General features: G+C 46.2%; 1 protein-coding gene across 4 annotated transcripts in view; it reads left to right on the top strand.

Annotated features, from left to right (window-relative positions):
• Window positions 1–9,481, top strand: part of PRKACA (protein kinase cAMP-activated catalytic subunit alpha) — a 902,215-nt gene extending 892,734 nt beyond the window's left edge. For all 4 annotated transcript variants that reach the window (XM_085654293.1, XM_085654294.1, XM_085654292.1 and 1 more), the window contains one exon: window positions 8,438–9,481. In XM_085654293.1, the coding sequence (XP_085510419.1) occupies window positions 8,438–8,563 (126 nt within the window). In that variant the 3' untranslated portion in view covers window positions 8,564–9,481. The remainder of the gene's footprint in view (window positions 1–8,437) is intronic.
• The last annotated feature ends 11,588 nt before the right edge of the window (window positions 9,482–21,069 follow it).

Genomic DNA, 21,069 nt, shown 5'->3' with positions numbered 1-21,069 from the left:
ACTTGGCCGCAGGATGAGGGGATGGGCTTGCTATTCTATTCATGTGCTTATGACTATTGATGGGGATCCCCTGGAAGAGAAGGATACGTTACTTACCTGTAATCCTAGTTCTCTTCCAGGGGTATCCTCATCAAAGTCATAAGCAACCCACCCGCCTCCCCTGGCAAGTGAACAAGATACATATCAACTCTTTGTGCTATGGTCTGCGGATCCCCGCAAAGAACAACTGACCTGTCAGCCCTGATGCATGATGGGAAGCTAGGGGTTATGGCTGCCTTAAAGGTACGGTGCCAGTTTATCTGTGTTTTTCTGTGGGTTAGCTTTTCAGCTTTCTACAGTGAGGCTTTTCTGCAATACAGCCTATGTGCTGACAATGTTTTCTCATTCTTCCTTGTAAGATGGTGATTTCTGCTGTTTATTAAAGCAGTTTTTCAAATGTACGTTTTCTCCCTGCTTTTATTGGAATGTATTTATATACAGGGGAATTCTTACAACATTGTTCAGCATTGCTATGGAAGGCTGCATTGTGTGTGTGTGTGTGTATATATATATATATATATATATATATATATATATATATATATGTATGTTTCCACATATATGTTGTATGTTTCCGGGGTCCTGCACATTCATGTGCGTATGATTTCGATGAGGATACCCTGGAAGAGAACTAGGATTACAGGCAAGTAACTTATCCATCCTCCTCCTTTCCCAATCCACCATCACCAGCAGAAAGATCATTACATTCATTAGATTTGCATAGTTGGCTCAAATGGTATATAGACAAGACAAAAGACATACGCACTTCAGACCAGCTATTTGTATAATTTGCTCAACCAAGAAAAGGCCAAGCACTGTCTAAACGGTTCAGCGCACGTTGGCTCTCAGCGTGTATTGCTTTCTGTCATGTCAAAGCCAAGCGTCCTATTCAGGGAAGAGTGAGGGCGCATTCCAACAGGGTCATGGATTTAACTGCAGCACTCTATGCTGCGGTGCCCTTGAAAAACATCTGCTGTGCAGCCACCTGGAGGAGCAGACATACGTTCTATAAGCATTACTCCCTAGATGTGGTGTTGTTACACAGCCGCACATATCGCTCTCTGCAATGGTGGAACGCGCAAAATCTTTCCAAAGGGCGGCCGATCTTAGACCCAGTTCCACAAATAGTGCAAACAGCGGGCGCATTGCTCACTGGCTGGGGAGCTCATCTCTTAAACCATACCATTATGAGTATCTGGACTCCTCAACAAAAACTCCTCCACATCAATCACCTGGAGTTACTGGCCATATTTCTCGCCCTAAAGTCATTTCAGAAACATATACTAGGCAAAGCTATCCTCTTTCAGACGGACAACATGACAACAATGTTCTATATACCAAAACGGGGGGGGGGGGACACACACTCTGCAGCTTTCACGTCTAGCACAAAGCATATGGAGATGGGCCATTCCTCAAAAGATGTACCTTTTATCAGAGCATCTACCTGGGATACCCAATTAGATTGCGGATCTGCTCAGTAGTCAACAACAGCAGATTCACGAATGGGAACTTCATCCGCAAGTTCTTAATCCGTTTTTTCAAATGTGGGGCTACCCAGACATAGATCTGTTCACCACACATTTAAACACAAAATGCCCAAGCTTTACCTCCAGGTATCCACACCCACTGTCCAAAGGCAATGCGATATGGATAAACTGGTCAGGCAGATTTGTGTACGCTTTTCCGCCTCTCCCGCTCATTCCGTTACTGGTGCGCAAGCTCAAACAACAGTCTCTCACAATGATCCTGGTTGCTCCAACATGGGCCCGACAACCATGGTTCACATCACTGCTGGAACTCTCAGTAGTTCCACACCAAAACTTGCACCTTTCCCCAAAGCTTCTCACACAGAACCATGGAGAGATAAGACATCCAGAACCAGCTCAACTGAATTTAGCAATCTGGCTCCTGAAGTCTTAGAGTTTGGTTACCTGAATCTCCCACCAGACTGCATGAATGTCATTAAAGAAGCTAGACGCCCTACCACTAGGGCATACTATGCAGCTAAATTGAAAAGATGAGTTGTTTACTGCAATAACAAGACAATCAATCTGCTGAATGCTTCAATTCAAAACATTGTCTGTTACCTCCTGCATCTACAAAGATAATCTGGCATACACATCCATACGATTACATCTTGCTGCTATAGCAGCTTACTTACAAAACAGACAATACTTGTCATTGTTTAGGGTACCTGCCATCAAATCATTCATGAAAGGCCTTAAAAGGATCATTCCTCCCAGAATTCCACCCTCCCCAATATGGAATCTAAACGTTGTCCTTACTAGGCTCATGGGTCCCCCATTTGAACCTTTACATAACTGTGAGTTACAGTTCCTCACATGGAAAGTAACTTTCCTTGTGGCGATCACATCTCCCAGAAGAGTAAGTGAACTCCAGGCATTAACCATACAAGAACCATTTCTGCAAATACATCACAACAAAGTGGTTCTTAGAACAAACCCTAAATTTTTACCTAAAGTAGTTTCGGCTTTTCACCTAAACCAGTCTGTTGAGCTCCCGGTCTTTTTTCCTCAACCAAACTCAGTTGCAGAACGGGCTCTTCATACGCTTGACGTCAAAAGAGCTATTCTTTCCTACATTGAAAGGACAAAAACTTTCAGGAAAACTAAAAACTTTTTGTAGCTTTCTCACCATCACATAAGGACAATCCTATATCAAAAGCTGAAATTGCCAGGTGGATCGTTAAATGCATCAAAGTATGCTACCAAAAAGCAAAGCGTACATTATCCTTTCCCCCTAGACCGCATTCCACACGCAAAATGGGGGCATCCATGGCATTCTTAAGAAATATCCCCATGGATGACATTTGCAAAGCCGCAACATGGTCTACACCACACACTTTCACAAAACACTACTGTGTAGATGTGCAGGCAAACAACAGGCTAGTGTGGACCAGGCTGTACTAAGAACACTTTTTCAAACTACTGCAGCACATACAGGTGGCCACCGCTAACGGGGTAACTGCTGTATAGTCTATGCAAAAGTATGCGATCTACAGTTCATATGCCTCGAACGGAAAATGCTACTTACCAGTATGCATCTGTTCTTGGCATGTAGAGCTGTAGATCCGCATACGCCCACCCGCCTCCCCGGATACCTATATGTGTTGCAGTGCTATCTTAATTGGATATATTACACATGGACATCTTTTCTTTTTCTAACTAACTCCATCATCACCCTTTATGGTGAAAACAATCTGGAGATGGAGTCGATGCCCATGCACACTACTAACCAAAGGAGGAGTCCCCTATCTCGTGACTACAAAGACTTCTACAATAACAAACTGTAAACATCCAAGCCCAACACCAGACGGCGATCTATGCAAAAGTATGCGGATCTACACCTCTACATGCCAAGAACAGATGCATACTGGTAAGTAGCATTTTCCTTCTCCAACAGTGCCATCTTTTATACATTCACATGCGACTCTGCCTCCTCCCCAGTCAGAGGCTCATTGTATTCTATTCACACATTTGTGCTATAAAATCTCAGGTATGGTGCCTTCTAGGGGGAGTAGGAGGGTTAAGCTTCCACCTCAATGACTTGAATTGAGGTTCTTTCAAATGAGGTGGATGTGTTACTAAACATACTGTTGTTTCAGGCCATGGCCCTTTTTACATTATATACTGTGTTTTGCATATTTTTACACTGTATAGTGCTATGTTAATGTACCGGGGATTCCTAGCCTGACGACTGGGCATGATTCAAGCATGTGAATATATATCAATGTTGGAGAACTGGAGTTACAGGTACGTAACTTGTTTCTTCTGAAGAATTATTACCAGAACGTCCATCCGAGATCAGAAACAAGAGCCAGACAGGCGTAGGGTATTTTTTATTTATGGTGACTATCAATCCCACCTTAGACTTTTCACTTATACTGCTTCATATAATTAATTCAAGCATTTTACTCTATGAAAAGTGCAATGTTAGTGAAGGAAATGACTTTTTCACCTCTAACTACAGCTCTCAAGGAATGGTGTCCTTCATAGATTGGCTTGCAGTCTTCCCACCTTCATTTTCATGAGCCCCATGTTATTCCTCGTGCTCCTGTGCTATGGAAATTTGAGTAATGTTACCTGTAGTGGGAGAAGAACTTAAAGGCATGTTATGTTATGTTATGTAATGAGGGGTTTTGTTAAGCACTCAGCTACTCAAGCAGAGTGTCCCGGCGCTGTCAGACCCGTAACCAAAGAACTCCATCAGGGGAGGGTGAAACTTATTGGCAAAACAGCCATGTTTTGAGCTTTTTTCTAAAAGATATCAGGCTCTCACTCTTTCTTAGAGATAATGGGAGGGCATTCCAGGCCCGGGGCGCGAGATATTTGAAAGAACGTCCCCCGATCCGGGCACGCCTGATTGCTGGAACCGTGGTGAGAGATAGGGACGCGGAACGCAAGGCTCTGGCTGGCATATGGAGAGCGATCCTCTTCCTAAGATAGCGAGGGCCAGTGCCGTGAAGGGTCTTAAAAGCCAGCGTGAGCGTCTTAAATTCAATGCGCCTCTGGATAGGCAGCCAATGAAGAGTTTGCAGCAGACCGGTTGCATGGGCGCGATGACCAAGACCAAAGATCGCCCGAGCGGCCGAGTTCTGTACAATCTGCAGGCGCGAGAGGAGAAACTTCGGAAGGCCCAGATACAGGACATTGGCGTAATCCAGCCTAGATCCTATCAGGGCCTGCACTGTTGTTTTCCTATGGGCGATGGAGAGAATGGGAAGAAATTTTCTGAGCGTTTTCAAGACCCCAAAACATTGACCGACCAGGCTCATAATTTGTGGTTTAAAAGTGAGAAGGGTATCCATCTTGACCCCGAGATTTTTTGCCGCCAGTGCCGCATTAGAAGGGGGAGACATATCCGTCGGCCACCAGGATTTCCAACAAGTATCTGGGGGACAGCCAAAAAAGAGAACCTCGGATTTATCCGAGTTGCATTTGAGCTGATTATCTTGAAACCAGTTGAAAACTGCATCCAAGCAGCCTTTGATGAGATCACCATCAAAGTCCATACCTTTCCTACAGGAGAAAAGGAGCTGGGTGTCATCAGCATATGAGACAATCTGGGCACCAAAAGACTCAACAAGTGCCGCCAAAGGGGAGATATAGATATTAAAGAGAGTTGGGCTCAAAATTGACCCCTGAGGGACTCCCACATCCATGGGCGGCACTTCCGCGGAGTGCGGAGGTGCCCAGACTGTTTGTTGGCGGTTGGTCAAAAAAGATGTAAACCAATTGAACACCGTTCCTCCAATGCCGATCTCCTCAAGACGCGCCAATAGGCGTCTATGAGGAACGGTGTCAAATGCCGCCGAGAGATCAAGCAATATCAACATTGCCTTGCCCCCCGAGTCCAGGACTTCCTTAATGGCCTCGGTCACCTCCAACAGGGCCGTCTCCGTGCTCATATTGGTATGGAAGCCGGATTGAGTGTGGTGCAAAATACCATGAGACTCAACGAAATGCGAGAGGACGGACTGAACGTGCTTTTCTGCCACTTTTGCCAAGGCTGGGAGCAAAGAGATGGGTCGGTAATTGGCATGAATAGTATGATCCAGGGAAGGCTTCTTCAGGAGTGGAATGACCATCGCCCGTTTCCAGATGGACGGTACTATCCCCGTTTCCAAGGAACAGTTTAAGATGGGATTGATCATCGGGTTGATCACATGGGCCACTTTAGCCAGAAACTTTGCAGGACAGGGGTCCAGAGGAGAGCCAGATCTCATTTTTAAGAGAATTTCCAGAGAGGCTTGAGGTTGAATAGGGGGAAAGCTCGTCAGGCTGGGTTGTCCCTGATCAAGCACCACATGCTGGATTTTAGGACAGGACAGTCCCCCCCGTTCAAGAGAGGGAAAAGTTGCCTGAATACTCCTGATTTTATTGGAGAAGAAGCTGGCTAATTGTAAGACCCACGTCTCCGAGAAGGAACATTTGAGGGAAATGGCAGCTGGAGAGGTGAATTCTTTCACAATTGCAAAGATTTCTTTGCTGGTATTAGCCGCTTCTTCAATCCTTTGAGCGAAGTAGGCCTTTTTGGCTAGATAGATTCCTTTATGATAGGCCTTAATACAGGACCTATAGGCCTCCTTTAAAGGATCTAGATAATTTGCACGCCAAGCTCTCTCAGCCTTCTTACAGAGCCTTCTGCTTGAATTAAGTGCATGCGTGAACCAAGGGGCAGAAGCACGCGAAGATTTCTTGAGGGACCGCTTAGGCGGGGCTAAGTCCTCCAGGCACTGCGCTAGCCATGTTTGAAAACGAGAGAGGTCCAGTTCTAAATCCCCTGTGAGAGAGCAGGGGTGAGACAGTCTATATTGTTCAATCATTTCTGGTGTAACTAGGTGAAAGGGCCGTGACAGCCGTGGCTGACGACCGACAAGTCTGCTAGTTACAACGATCTTAGACTGAATCCTAAAAGTCAATAGAAGATGGTCAGACCATAACACGGGAAGGGGGGTGCAACAGAGCTGGAAGAGGAAGAAAAAATCTGATCCAACGTATGCCCTTTATTGTGAGTCGGCGATATCACGTAAGGTAATAGGCCCAGAGATGCAGTAGTATCTAGTATTTTGATAGTGTCTGCAGCATCCGTGTTATCAAAATGAACGTTAAAGTCGCCCAAAAAGATAAAATGCTTAAATTGAATACTCATGGCTGAAATTACAGTGTCTAGCTCCTCGATAAAAGATCCCAGCGGGCCTGGGGGTCTGTAAATCAGCAGACCGGCACAGGATTGAGCAGGTGAAAATGTAAGGCAAAAACCCAATGCTTCAACCCCGTGAATCTCATCAGTGGGTATAATGGAGCATTCATACCGTCTGTCTATCAGCAGTGCCACTCCCCCACCCTTTCTTTCCATCCTGTCTTTTCTTAGTACATAATAGTTGGAGGGCAAGGCATTAGCAATATCTGGGCCGGATGTTTCGTCAAGCCATGTTTCAGTAAGAAAAAGACAGGCTGGTTTGAAATCAGTAAGAAAGCTAAACAAATCCTGAGCATGTTTGCTTGCCGAACGAGTGTTCAGAAGAGCACAACTGAAAGAACAGTCATCCGAGTTGTGCATTGTCGTAGCGGTTATATGCTGGCTAAGCTTGGAAGCCATTAACTCCATCCGGTCCCCTCTCAGTGACCACCCACAACCAGAGCAACGAAAGTTATCCCCGGCACCAAGGTCACACACACTACAGCTGCTACTCTGGCAAGTTCTTAATGCACGTAACTGAGGGGCTGTGTACTCCATGATTCCGCATCCGTCCGCTTCCGGGACGCTGACGGGCGGAGACGGGCTTTCCTTAGGCGCTCCTTTGGCGTGGAAAGGCGCCTCCGCAATGCGCGTCTGCTGCGCGGAGCCTTCACCGTCTAATTTTATACTTCCCGCCCGTGAGGCAGCAAGCCTAGTCCGCCGACCAGCGAGCCTGCCTCACTCAAGATGGCCGCCGTCCCAGTGCGACTATCCCGCTGTACGATTGATCAGCGAGAAGGACGCCCGGAGAGCACAGCCGGAAGAAGGAAAGTGGGGAGCTGCAAGCCCCTGATACCGGAGCAAGTGACCCGCTCCGCTGCCCCAAGGTAAGAGGCGAGTCCCCAACCCCAAAGAAAGAGAGAGTGCAGTAAAGATCTCCCGGCTTTGCGCCTCAGGAGGAATAGCAGCAACAGAGAGTAAAAACAATACAGTACACCCTACACATAAAAACAACACAGATTTAAAATGTAAAAAAACAGTTTTAAAAACAGCGCATTGAATAGTGCAAAATAGGCAGTGGCTACACGCCGCCAAAGAGAGCTCACACCGAAGGCAGCCGCCCTGGTAGAGTCAATGGCAATGGCATTCCCTCCTCATTGTTTTTTAGCAAGCTAAACAATAAGGTGAAGGGGCTGCGTGAAGTGCTGTGTTAAATGTGCATGTACATTCTGACACTGGTGATATAAAATTCCTACATGAGATTACAAGCCTGAAAAACGGTATTAATTCAAAAAGAAGAATCAATGAAAGATGCAAACCCAGATGAACTATAGTTATTTTTAAGTTACACTTTCTGTTCTACCTCTCGGCAAAATATCCCATGGGAAATTGATATTGATATGATTAAAAGCTATACAGTTTCTTTTTGTGCCTCTCTGCTCATTAGTGATTTGAACTCCTTTAATGTGTGTCAGAAGCTCAGCAGTGCTACCACATTGACTTCCTTCTTTTAAGACTCACCAGGTAGTGACATTCACACATGCCGTTGAACTCCTGTGATAGTGTCTTGTCTGTTGGATTGTGTTTTCAAAGTAGTGTGGCTTCAATGTGCATGTGACTGCTCTATTAAATTGTGCTACTATGTATAAGACTCCTAACCAACTCTTGAAATTCTTTCTTTTTTACTTGTTCTCAGGTTGAAGCGCCTTTTATACCAAAGTTCAAAGGTGCCGGGGACACCAGCAATTTTGATGAGTATGAAGAAGAGGAGATCCGGGTCTCCATCACAGAGAAATGCGCCAAGGAGTTTGCAGAATTTTAGAAAAGCCAACGGCAAAAAAAGCAAACGCAAAAAAGGATCTTCCCGTGCGTGGGGGGGTGGGTTGGGGAAGGGCAATGGGGCTGAGATGGGTGAGGGACCGGTGCAAGATTGAGAGACTGAGGCGAAAATTCCCATGCATCTTTTTGCTGGGATGCCAGATGATTGTTTTTTGCGAGATTGTTCCGGATGTCGCAAGTTTAGCAGCACTGAAGCAAATGGAGGAAGGGCCAGAGCTTCACCCTCCCAGCCCCTGCCACAAACTCTGCCCTCTGCCACTGTACACACAGACCTCCTGCACTCGCGATCACCGCTGCTCCAGCACGGAAGGGAAGGTCAGCTGCTTCACGCAGCTTTTAAACAACTCGTTCTAGGGGTTTCAGATACTAGATGGTTTATGGTTGTTTTGTTTTCCCTCTTTTTTCACCATCCACTGTAATGTCCACTGAATTATCTCTCTTGGCTTCACTCCCCCAGAAGAGGTCATTATAAATTTGTTTTGTTCTAATACCTCTCCCGCTGCACTCTTCGTCACTTGCACACTACACCACTCCAGGGCAGGGCTGTCTCTTCAGTCCTCAGAACAAACCCGTAATCCTCCAGAGGGCAAATAGGACTTTAGATCCCCATTAAAGCTACCCTGGTCACTCACTCATACCAGAGTGCTCATTCAGTCATCTTTGAGCAGTGATGGCCTCTAGTATGCATGTATCCAAGGATATACATGCTTAAATCTTGTTCTCTGAACAGTTTGTGAGGCATGAGGATGTACCAGTCTCAGCTACTCTTTTGCATTCCTCTTCTGAGTAAAGCAGTGGTCGGAGAGGTATCTGGGCTAAGAACAGGAATCCGATATGGATTTAGAGGCAGATTTGCAAATGAATTTCTTTTTATGAAACCTTGATTGGTCTCTGTTTTAAATTTAAAAATTGATATACGTATTATTGAAAGGATCTGACTGAAAAACTGACAAATGTAGTTTTAAGGTATAAGATGCTTGTATTTAGGCAAAGAGCTTTTTCACCCAAGTAAAGGGACTCTTCCCAAGAAGTGGGGAATTTTTATTTTTAAAGTCCGAGAATAGAGATTTTAGTAGGAGCGCCTCGGGTGAGAATCTGAAAAAAAAAAGTTTCAATCTAGGCGACCTGTGTATTTCATTTGGCTGTCTCTCCCCTCACCACTTGCCTGTGCTGCTTTCCAGAATCACACTTTTGCATGACAGAAGTGGAATAGGAACCGAAAGGATCCTTCATGCGCTCATCAGGAGTACCATGGAGAAGGCCGTGTTTCATTTATTCAATTACCGTTTAAGAACTGCTCTGAATCGGACACTTTCTACAATTTGTTGGGGAGGCTGGTGGGATGGGTGGACAAGGGCAGTGGTGGATATCTGTTGGCCTTTTGATTTCTATGAGGACTGAAGTAATAAACACCAGATGGATGAAGGGGTCCTTGTTGGAACACCAGTTTGCATTCCTACCTCTGCCTCCTTTTAACTTGTGAAAGGTTTACTGAGTTATTCAGCATGGGACAGAGCCTAAAAGTTGGTGTTTGGTGAACAGACCTTCTGAAGATGTCGAAGATTTTTGCTGCACAGCATGTGGACCAGGGTGGAAGAGGAAACCGGGTCCTGATGTGGACAGTCAACTAAACACTGTGGTGGGATCCTTCAGAGTAGAGGTTTGACTCCCATTCAATCACATCTAGAAACTCTCTTGCAGGCTTTGAAAAAAGACTGCCAAGCAAGATTACTGCTATAGATTTGATGGGTCATTGGGGGAGGGGAGCTCCCTTGTTTTATGAATTTATCTCCTCTGGCCTCTCAGGCTTTTTTGGGGGGATGTCATATACATGTTGTGTTCCCCTTGTGGATTTTGTCATCCGTTTATCATTTTTCACATTGCCTGAGGTGTGGTTGTGGGGAGTTCTTGGTCTCTTTGCTAAGAGTGAGAATTCCATTTGGGATCAATATGTGGTGGGGGAGGAGTGAGGAAATACAGAGAGTTTGCCAATTTAACCCTGCTCTTAAAGCAGCTCCATCGGAAAGCGAGGAGGCACCTGCAGGACGTTTTTAAGTAATCCTAAGAATTTAGTTTCACTGAAAATACTTCCTCTTGACCGTGTGCTTTGTTGTAAACATATTTGAGACAATTACCAATAAAGTTTTGTTTAAAAAAAGTTGTGTTATTGTTGCCTGTAGGATTTCGAATGCGTGCTAGCACCGGAAAAACAATGCATACAATGGAAACATTGGTATAGTCGCTGTTTCCGTTTTTTGGTCTCTAAGTGAATGATGTACTGTACCATACATTGGTCTCCGACAAAAATATGGGAAGCCTGATTGTCCTGATAGAACTCTATATTTAATGAACCACAGCTCATTAATATATTGTCTGGACAGTAAAGCTGTGGCTTAACTTTCTACCCAATCGTAGACTAAATGCATAACATCTGAAAGGCCCTAAAGACAGCAGAAACTACTCTTCCCCATCATTGTTATCTTTTATAGATTACCATGCTGGCATACGTATGTAGCACTGGGTTTTTCATACATTCACATACTTGATTCATTCCCCGTCGTCATGCTGGGAATCTCCAGGTGCTTTAAATATATTCCCCAACAGTCCATCATAGGTCTGGTTTCTAACACATTTTGAGTGTGAAGGAGCCCTAGAGAATATCTCTCCTCTAAACTCTCTGCGACCTTGTCTATTTAATTTCCTGGTGTACCTTGGAATACTGTCTTCAGTTTGCAGAGTTTTGTAGGTAGTTTTGAAGTTAATATTGTTAGAAATCTCAATTTTCTCAGACCAGGAGAGACCTATCGTCTGTCATGAACTGTTGTCATAACTGAACGGACAGAAGAAAAAAATCTCGTTTAAAATCTTACTCTACCAGTGTACAGACAAAACAAGATCTATACTGATGACCCACATGAGCAGTGTATTTATTGCTTCACACTGCAACATCTGTATAACCTTTACTTCAGAGACTCTGAAAGATGAGAGGTTTGCACTATAATTAGGAAAAAATGCCCCCTTGCCTGGGGATGATTTTGTTGAAAGTGCTCTACCAAGCATTTCATTAACGCAGCACAAAAACGCAAACTTGTGGAGTTTCCAGAGCTGAGCGTGCCTACAGCTATCTGCTCACAAGAAAGACATTCTTGAGGGAAAAATACATGAAATTCCAGTTTCCTTGATACTCTGGCTAAACTGCTGTCCTCACTGTTGACGTCTGTCATACTTGACGATGAAGAAAAGGTCACAGTTGGTGACAATATCCCCTATGAGAACTATGGGACTGGACTCAGTGACCATGAGAAGATAGTCGACAACGACCCTCATCAGTCATCAAACCCTCATCAACAACAGCTCCTTTGACAACAAGACGCCATCGATAACCACCTCAAGAATAGCTCTCCTTCTGCTTTCGACAACAGGTCCAGGCATGATGTCTACTATACTGTCGATGACAACTTTTCTGACTCCATTTTCATCTATGAAACCGACCAGGACATCACCTCGAAAGGTGCATACAGTCCTACGTATCCGAATGTGCGTTATATCTCCAAATTTGAGGAGGCCTTAAATGAAAAGTAAGTATAGCCAGACTGAGTATCTGCCACACCTTCATAGCTGACAACCTTCCTCGGTCTTATGAACCTCATCATTACTATAAAGAACCATAAGTTGTGCATCTGCCTGTTGTGCTTTTGACAAAATGTAAGGCATATCTTATCCAAGGAGGGTGACAAATCATTCAATCAACTGGAATCCCCTCCGGATGACATAGCCACTTTCATACTGTGATGAAAAGGTCAGCTAAGAGAGTAAGCCAGTCCCCTGATTGCTTCAGTGGAGCAGCAATGTTGCAAGGTCTATACCCATACTGGACATTGCATGCTCAGAAGCCATACAATTGATGAAGAGACCGGCTACATTTCCAGCGGTGGTACCCCATTAAAATGACGTATAGGGCACCAGATTTGGACCCAGCCTTCCTTACTTGCCATCCGAAACCAGTTTCCCTTATGTCAGCAGCCCAACACAGATCTGAGAACCCAGTAACACCATCATCGGACCCCTTGATGGAGACATTCTTTTGATAGATAATTTGGGCCGGAAAGTTAATTCAAATGTGGCACCTTTGGTCAAAACTGCAAATTCTTTAGTAAGTTTGGGTCCATATGACTGCCAAATGTGGTATGGAATCTTGCCACTGATTTACCTCATCCCTGAAGACGAGAAAGGCTTCCAGGGCAATCAGCAAGGAGGGAGCACAAACATCTGGAGCCATCATCAATGCAATGGATTTATCTGATGCAGGTTTCCACTAGTTAACAGGAGTATCTGCTTTAAAGAAGCAAGGATGGCTGTGGTCTAGGGCTTTCCACCCAGAAGCACAAGCACAGATCCTGTACATGGGATTTGATGGATTCACCCTGTTTGGAAATCACAGGTATGAGGCTCTGCAAAACATTAAGAAGAACATGGCAAAATCTTTTGGGTTCTGCAGTATCTGCATCCTGCCTCAATCTCATTTAATGGCCCCTTGAAGATCTCGGGCATACAGGAGAGGTTTCAACCAGTATGGGAGGTCAAGACCGACAGTATTATCCCTCGCAACGTTCCAGATATGATCAAGGATATACATTCAATAGAAAACAAATTCAAGAATATGGTAGACCTTCCGGATGGAAAAGGAGTGCCACTCAGTCTTGCTCCCAGGACAACTAAAAGAGTGTGACTCTTTACAGCTGCACCCATCCTCTCCAACTCATAATGTCCGGTGAGAATTTCCTTTTTTGTTGGCTCATGGGAGTCCATACTATCGAACCAAGGGGTGCAGCAGATTGTACACCAGGGACACACTCTGGAATTTAAGAAAGAACCTGCCTGCCAACCTAGGGAGGAATATCATCTTCACTTGAGGCAGCTACCACAGAAAATTCCCCTCCTCAAGGGATCGATAGAGACTGTCCTGAGCGAGTTCTCAGAGAAATAAACTATTTTATTCCAGATTATTTTTGGTGCCCAAAAAATGTAAGCAATCGAGGCCTATTTTCACCCGAAGGGAGCTGAACACGTTCCTGAGAAAAGCGTCATTCCCATTTTGGCGCTTAAAGAAGTCTGAAGCTGCAGGAATTAGATTAGCTAACCTCCGTGGACCTTCAGGTTGTGTATTTCACATCCCCCATACATCAGAAACACAGGAAGTACCTTGGCTTTTCACTGGCAAAATCAATTTAGGGTGCATGCTTTCAGCCTCAAATAGGCATCTGGGATTTTCACAAAGTGCTTAGTGCCTGTGCCCGATTCAGATAATAGGGCCAGATATAGCTCTACTTGAACGACTGGCTCGTCAAGGTTTCAAGGGGAGGGGCAAAGTGTTCTATGCCGTCTACATCAATCTGTTTCACATGTTAGGACTGATACTACACATCAACAAGTCCTCTATGGAACCAGTTATGAAACTTCAACTCTTAGGAGCTGTACTGGACACGCAGTTGGTAAAGGTATTTTTCTCTGCATACAGATCAATGAAGCTCCAAACCGTGATGAACAGTATGGTGCAAGTCAGAAGGATCAAACAGGTGATGTTATAGTTGAGGTTCCACATGAATCGCACGGCAGACCTTCCATTTCATCCTTCATCAGAAAGTAATACTAATGACGGATGCGACCATGGAGAGCTGGAGAGCTCACTGCAGGAACCGTTGACCAGAGGCCTGAGACCAGACCAGAGCAGAAAAGATGCTCCACCTCAGTATCCTGGAGCTACATATGCCATAAGACTGGGCATACAATTGTTCCTTCTGAGACTAGCAGTTCAAGCGTTTTCATCAGCACAGGCAACATGTCGATGTTTTACTTTGCCACTCAGGGAAGGGGGAGGTCCCGGGTTCTCTTGGAAGAGGTGCAGCTAGTATGGAACTGGACTGTCTCCCACCAGGTCTACCTTGCTGTGACGCGCCTACCAGGTAGCCATAACAATCAGGCTGACTTACTCATTCGAACACTGTCAGACAACGATGAGCGGGAACTCCACCAGAATCAAGTAGACTCCATCTTACACAAATGGGGCCGCGCCCCACTGAATTCGTTCGCCAACCTGATCAGTAAGAAATGCTTTGTGCTATACCAGCAGATTTTGGGAACCAGGAATCAAGAACCAAGGGTAATGTATGTTCGAGGCATATGAGCTGCAGAATTCACTCTCTGTGCATAGATCGCCATCTGGTGTTGGGCACGGATGCTTGCACCTTGTTGTTGTCTTGGAAGAAGTCTTTTGTAGTCACGAGATAGGTGACTCCTCCCTTGGACGATAGTGCGCATGGGCATTGACTTCATCCTCAGATTGTGTTTTTTCCGCCAAAGGGTTTGGATGTAACTTCTGCGCTCCGGTACTCTATTATCCAAACCTTTTCGACGCGCAAACCATCAAAAATCTCGATGGTATTGTTTTCGTTCGCGTGCCCTTTGACGCGCTCCTCTAATACCCGATTCCAGTTGTCGACGCGGGCCGCTGGGCTTACCAACGCCATTCAGGCCTACGGCTAATGGAAAGGACTCCATTTAAAAAATGCCCCCAGTGTGGAGCTAAATTCCCTCACAGTGACCAACACACTGTCTGTAACCTCTGTCTCTCGCCCGAGCACGAGGAGAGTAATTGCCAGGCCTGTGCCTCCTTTCGATCCATAAAGACTATCCGTGATCAACGGGCCCGACGACACGTTATGGCGCAACTAGCAGCTCCAGTGCTGGAGGACATCTTCAGCGAAGGCCCCAATGTTCCAGGGGAGGATTCTGAGGATCTGGACGACTCTGACTAAAACGACCACATCTCTCCAGGTCAACGAGTGAGTACAACTGCCCCCACCCCACCTGAAAAAAAGGCGGCTCCGGTCAAGACTTCGCCTGCTGGCCCCAGTCGCGACCGGGAGAAAGCTTCAGAAGCCCCACCTCTGGGCCCGTCTCCGAAGACAAAGAAGAAGCCTTCCGGCGGCTCGGCACTGACCAAACAGCATATGAGTGCCCCGCAGACACCATCGGCACCGAAGCCGGGAGCGCATACTACTTCCGCAGTCCCCAAAAAACCATCGGTACCGAACACCTCGGCGCCAAAGGAAAAGGCCTCGGGTCCGAAACCAAAAAATTCGGAGCCGAGAAAGATTTCGACATCAAAGCCGAAGGATCCAAAAACCCATTCAAAGGCTCCAGAGCACAAATCTAAACCCCGGTCAGACCCGAAAAAATCGGTGCTGAAATCGACTACCGAACAGGAAGAACTTTTTCGACCGGATCCGAAACAAAAAACACTCCAAGTGGACCCCAAAACAAGACATGTGGTCAATGTTCCACACAAGAAGAAGAAATTGGACACCTCACACATCCCTGAGGTGCCTGTAAAGAAGAGAGATTGTGCTACTTCACCTTAATGACCCTCTTCTCCTGTTCTTCCTCCTAAGCCTTTCTCCCCACCACATTCTCCCATAATGCCACCCTACTCACCACAGGATGATGATGATTTAGGGGTTGGGGAAGGGAACAATGAAACTTTCACTTACCCTGATGACGACACAGATGTACCACAGGATGATTGGGATGATTATGATGACCCAGTAGGTCCTCCAGACCTTCCCGATGCATACCCAACAAAGCCATCTCCCCCAGATGACAATATTGGTTTTAGCCAGCTTATAGACGGGGCTGCCCAGTACCATGGTGTTCACATGCATTCGGATCCCGCAGAGGAGGACTTCCTATTAGACACCTTTGCACAGTCACAAAAAACTGTACAAACGTTACCAATGCTAAAAGGCGTCATTAAATACGCCCCAGCCATATTCAAAGACCCTGTAAGGGTTAGAATTCTCAACCCCAGAATTGACAAAAAATATAGACCCGCTCCCAATGATCCCACCTACATCAAGGGTCAACTACCTTTAGATTCTCTAGTGGTCACCAACGCTAGAAAGCGTGCCAACTCTCAAACCTCCGGTGATGCTCCACCTCCGGACAAAGTCCAAATTATTAAATCCTTTGGGCAAACTAGTTGCTGCCCAAGCAGCTAATCACTGGAGGATAGCCAATGCGCAGGCATTACTTGCCAGGTATGATGGGGCTCATTACGACCAGGTAGAAACCTTATTGCAGCATTTTCCTCATCAATATAAGACCAAGGCCAATGATTTGATTCAAGATGGCAAATAACTAATGCATCAATCAAGTGTGCCCTTGATGCAGCAGACACCGCATCTAGGTCCATTAACACTAGCGTGTTACTGAGAAGCCATGCCTGGTTGCGCATCTCTGGTTTCAAACAGGAGGTACAGACAACTATCCTCAATCACCTTTTCAATCATGAACAACTGTTTGGCCCAGCTGTGGATACAGCTTTAGGAAAAATGAAAAAGGACACGGAGACTGCTAAATCCATGGGGGCATTACAGTCTCCATCCACACAAGGTTCCTTTCGTCGCTCCTTCTGTAGAGGTGCATCCAACAATATCAGTGCAGACACTGCTTCTTGCTCATACAAGAACCCCACATAAACATCCCCTAACAGGGGATATTTTAGAGGTGGATACGGAGGAAATCACAACAAAGGAAGAGGCAGAGGTAACAACAACACTCGCACCTCTCCCTCTAATAAACGGTGACTTCCCTCCAGACCATTCCACTCCGGTCGGAAGGAGACTCAGGTCCTACCTGTCTGGAAAGCCATCACTACAGACAAGTGGGTTAGACAAATTATCCAGTATGGTTACTGCCTGGAACTTGCAGCAACTCCACCCAAATTACCACCCAAGCAGTGACCAATGTCCACGGAACATCTGACACTCCTCAAACAGGAAGTTCTTTCGCTGCTTCAAAAGCATGCAATAGACCCTTTCCCCATACAACATCAAGGAACAGGAGTTTACTCTCTTTATTTCCTAATCCTCAAAAAGGACGGTACCCTAAGGCCAATATTGGACCTCAGACCTCTCAATCTCTACATACAGCCAGATCATTTTCACATGATCACTCTTCAGCAAGTCCTTCCACTGCTTCAACAAGGCGACTTCTTTGTCACACTAGATCTCAAGGACGCCTACTTCCATATTCCCATACACCCTGCTCACAGAAAATACCTAAGGTTCACACTGGACGGCCAACACTATCAGTTCAAAAGCACCCAGGGTGTTCACAAAGTGCCTTGCAGTAGTAGCAGCACACTTGCGAAGACAACAAATCCATGTATTTCCATACTTCAACGACTGGCTCATAAAAGCCAAGTCATACAACCAGTGTTTTCACCACACTTATCAAACCATTCAGCGACTACACAACTTGGGGTTCACAGACAACAACACCAAGTCACACCTTCAACCCTGCTACATGCATCAGTATCTAGGAGCCACAATAGACACTTCCAAAGCTCTAGCACTGGGGTACTCACAAACTTTCTGTCGGGGGCCAAAATTACAGTGTGGTTAGTGGCCGAGGGCCGCACTGGTAGGGGTGGATTCAGTGGGGGCGGAGCTAGAGTAAAAAAAAACCTTTCACAACATGTCTCCATCTCTCTCTGTCCCCCTCCCCCTCTCTCTCTCCCTCCCTCTCTCTCCCTCCCTCTCTCCCTCCCTCCCTCTCTCCCTCCCTCCCTCTCTCTCCTTCCCTCTCCGTCTCTCTCCGTCCTCCGTCTCCCTCCCTCTCCCTCTGTCTTCCGCCTCCCTCCCTCTCCCTCTGTCTTCCGTCTCCCTCCCTCTCCCTCTGTCTTCCGTCTCCCTCTGTCTTCCGTCTCCCTCTGTCTTCCGTCTCCCTCTGTCTTCCGTCTCCCTCCCTCTCCGTCTCTCTCTATCTCTCCGTCTGTCCCTGTGTCTGTTAGTCTCTATCTCTATCTGTCTGTCTCTGTCTCTCCCTACTTCCCTCTGTCCCCTTACCGGACTCTCACACCCTGCTGTTCTCTTGTAATTCTTTGTCACCTGCCCCCCCCCCCCCCCCCCCCCCCCCTCTCCGCTTGTGTGGCAGCAGAGGCAGCTTCCCTTCCAGGGCACACACACAGCCCCACCCGAGTACTTCACAGGTCTTTAAGAGACCATTTGCATGATAGCGAGGCTTTGTTGTATTTCACCTCTTAGCGCCCCAGCAGCTCCACTTGGACTATCCCTTGAATCCCCGGGCCCCCACAGAGCAGAGTCTGTGTTTGCTGACACTGTTAAAAAAAAAACGGTACGATCATACATTTCAGAAGAGGAAAGTGGGAGATTTAAAAACAAATCGACAAAAACAAAATCGGGAGAATGGGGCTTGAATCGGGTTACTGTCATGTATGGCCGTTGGAAGTGTGCTGCTGCAGGATCGGACATTTGAAACGCAAAATGCACGTTTTTTTCCCTTACCTTTCAGAAGCATTGAGCGCAGTGGCAGGCAGAGCGAGGGTGATGCAAGTGTTGTGCACTGGCCTGGCAGGTTACTGGCAGTGCATACAACCCCCCGACCCCGTCCCCCCCACGTGGCAGCCCGGCGGGCTGAAACAGCTTCCAGGTACACACACAGCCGCCCCCGAGTACTTCATGGGTCTTTAAAAGACCATTCGCTTGTTGATGAGGCTTTGTTTTGCTTTTTCACCCTTTCTAGAGCCCCTGCATCGCCACTCTGATTATTGCTGAAAGAATTAGCACTCTACACAATACAAGCCCTGTCAGCTGAAACCCCCCGAGGAATCGGGTTTTTGCTAGCAGGAATTGGGAGGCGGGAGACTAGCCTTGAAATCGGTAGTCTCCTGCCTGAATCGGTAGGGTTGGCATGTCTGGGTACGATGTCTGCAAGGTCCGCGGGCCGCCAAGAAAGGCTTGCCGGGCCGCTGGCGGCCCGCGGGCCGTACTATGAGTATCCCTGCTCTAGCATAACCCAATCCAGCAAGGATAGCCAGCATGCAGACCCTCATCTCCAAGTTTCAGCCCCAACACTTTCTCCCAGCACGAGTGTTTATGCAACTCATAGGAATGATGGCCTCTTGAATTTTCATTGTATCTCACGCAAGACTTCAAATGCGACCTTTACAGGAATGCTTTGCACGTCAGTGGAACCAGGCTCACGGTCAACTTACAGATCTGGTGTTGGTGGACAGCAGCACACATCGCTCTCTGCTGTGGTGGAATACACAAAATCTTTCCAGAGGGTGGCCGTTCCTAGAGCCGGTTCCACAGATAGTGCTAACAGCAGACTTATCGCTCACCGGTTTGGGAGCCCATCTCCTAAACCACATGTTTCAGGGCAGGTGGACCACTCAACAAAAACTGTTCCACATCAATTACCTAGAATTACTAGCAATTTTTCTAGCGTTAAAATCGTTCCAGACACATCTCCTTAACAAAGCTGTCCTAGTTCGCACAGACAATATGACAGCAATGTATTACATAAAAAAACAAGGAGGAACACACTCTTTGCAGCTGTCTCACCTAGCGCAAAGTATATGGAGATGGGCCATTCCACAAAACATATACCTTCTGTCAGAACATCTTCCAGGGGTGAACAATCAGATGGCGGATCTGTTAAGTCGTCAGACTCAACAGATACATGAATGGGAACTTCATCCGCAAGTTCTTCAACCCTTCTTCTAGATGTGGGGCCAACCAGACATAGATCTGTTTGCCACACATGCAAACGCAAAATGCCCAACCTTCGCCGCCAGGTTTCCACACCCGTTGTCCAAGGGCAATGCGATATGGATGAACTGGTCAGGCAGATTTGTGTACGCTTTTCCGCCACTCCCGCTCATTCCACTAGTAGTACGCAAGCTCAAACAACAGTTTCGCAAGATGATCCTAGTTGCTCCAACATGGGCACGGCAACCATGGTTCCAACACTACTCGAACTCTCAGTAGTTCCACACCAAAAATTACGTCTTTCCCCAAAGCTACTAAAGCAGAACCATGGAGAGATAGGGCACCCAGATACAGCACAACTGAATCTAGCGATCTGGCTCCTGATATCCTAGAATTCGGTTACCTTAACCTCCCCCCGGACTGTATGAATATTATTAAGGAAGCCCCACTACTAGAGCTTGCTATGCAGCTAAATGGAAGAGATTTGTCATTTACTGCAATAATAACAAAATTGACCCATTGGATGCTTCAATTCAAAAAATTATCTGCTATTTGCTACATCTACAAAGATGCAATCTGGCATACTCATCAATAAGATTACATCTGGCTGCCCTTGCTGCCTGCCTACAAAACAGACAACATTTGTCATTGTTTAGAGTACCCCCTATCAAAGCCTTTATGGAAGACCTTAAAAGAATAATTCCACCCAGACTGCCACCCTCTCCAGTGTGGAACCTAAACATTGTCCTTACTAGACTCATGGGTCCCCCATTTGAGCCTTTACAAAAATGTGAATTACAATTCCTTACATGGAAAGTAGCTTTTCTTGTTGCAATCACCTCTCTCAGGAGAGTAAGTGAGATCCAGGCTTTAACCATACAAGAATCATTCTTACAAATACATCGTAACAAGG

This window comes from Triturus cristatus, chromosome 4_1, assembly GCF_964204655.1.
Source record: "Triturus cristatus chromosome 4_1, aTriCri1.1, whole genome shotgun sequence".
In the NCBI taxonomy this organism is placed as follows: domain Eukaryota; kingdom Metazoa; phylum Chordata; class Amphibia; order Caudata; family Salamandridae; genus Triturus; species Triturus cristatus.
Note: the sequence above shows the minus strand (reverse complement) of the source record. Positions and strands in the feature narration are given on the sequence as shown.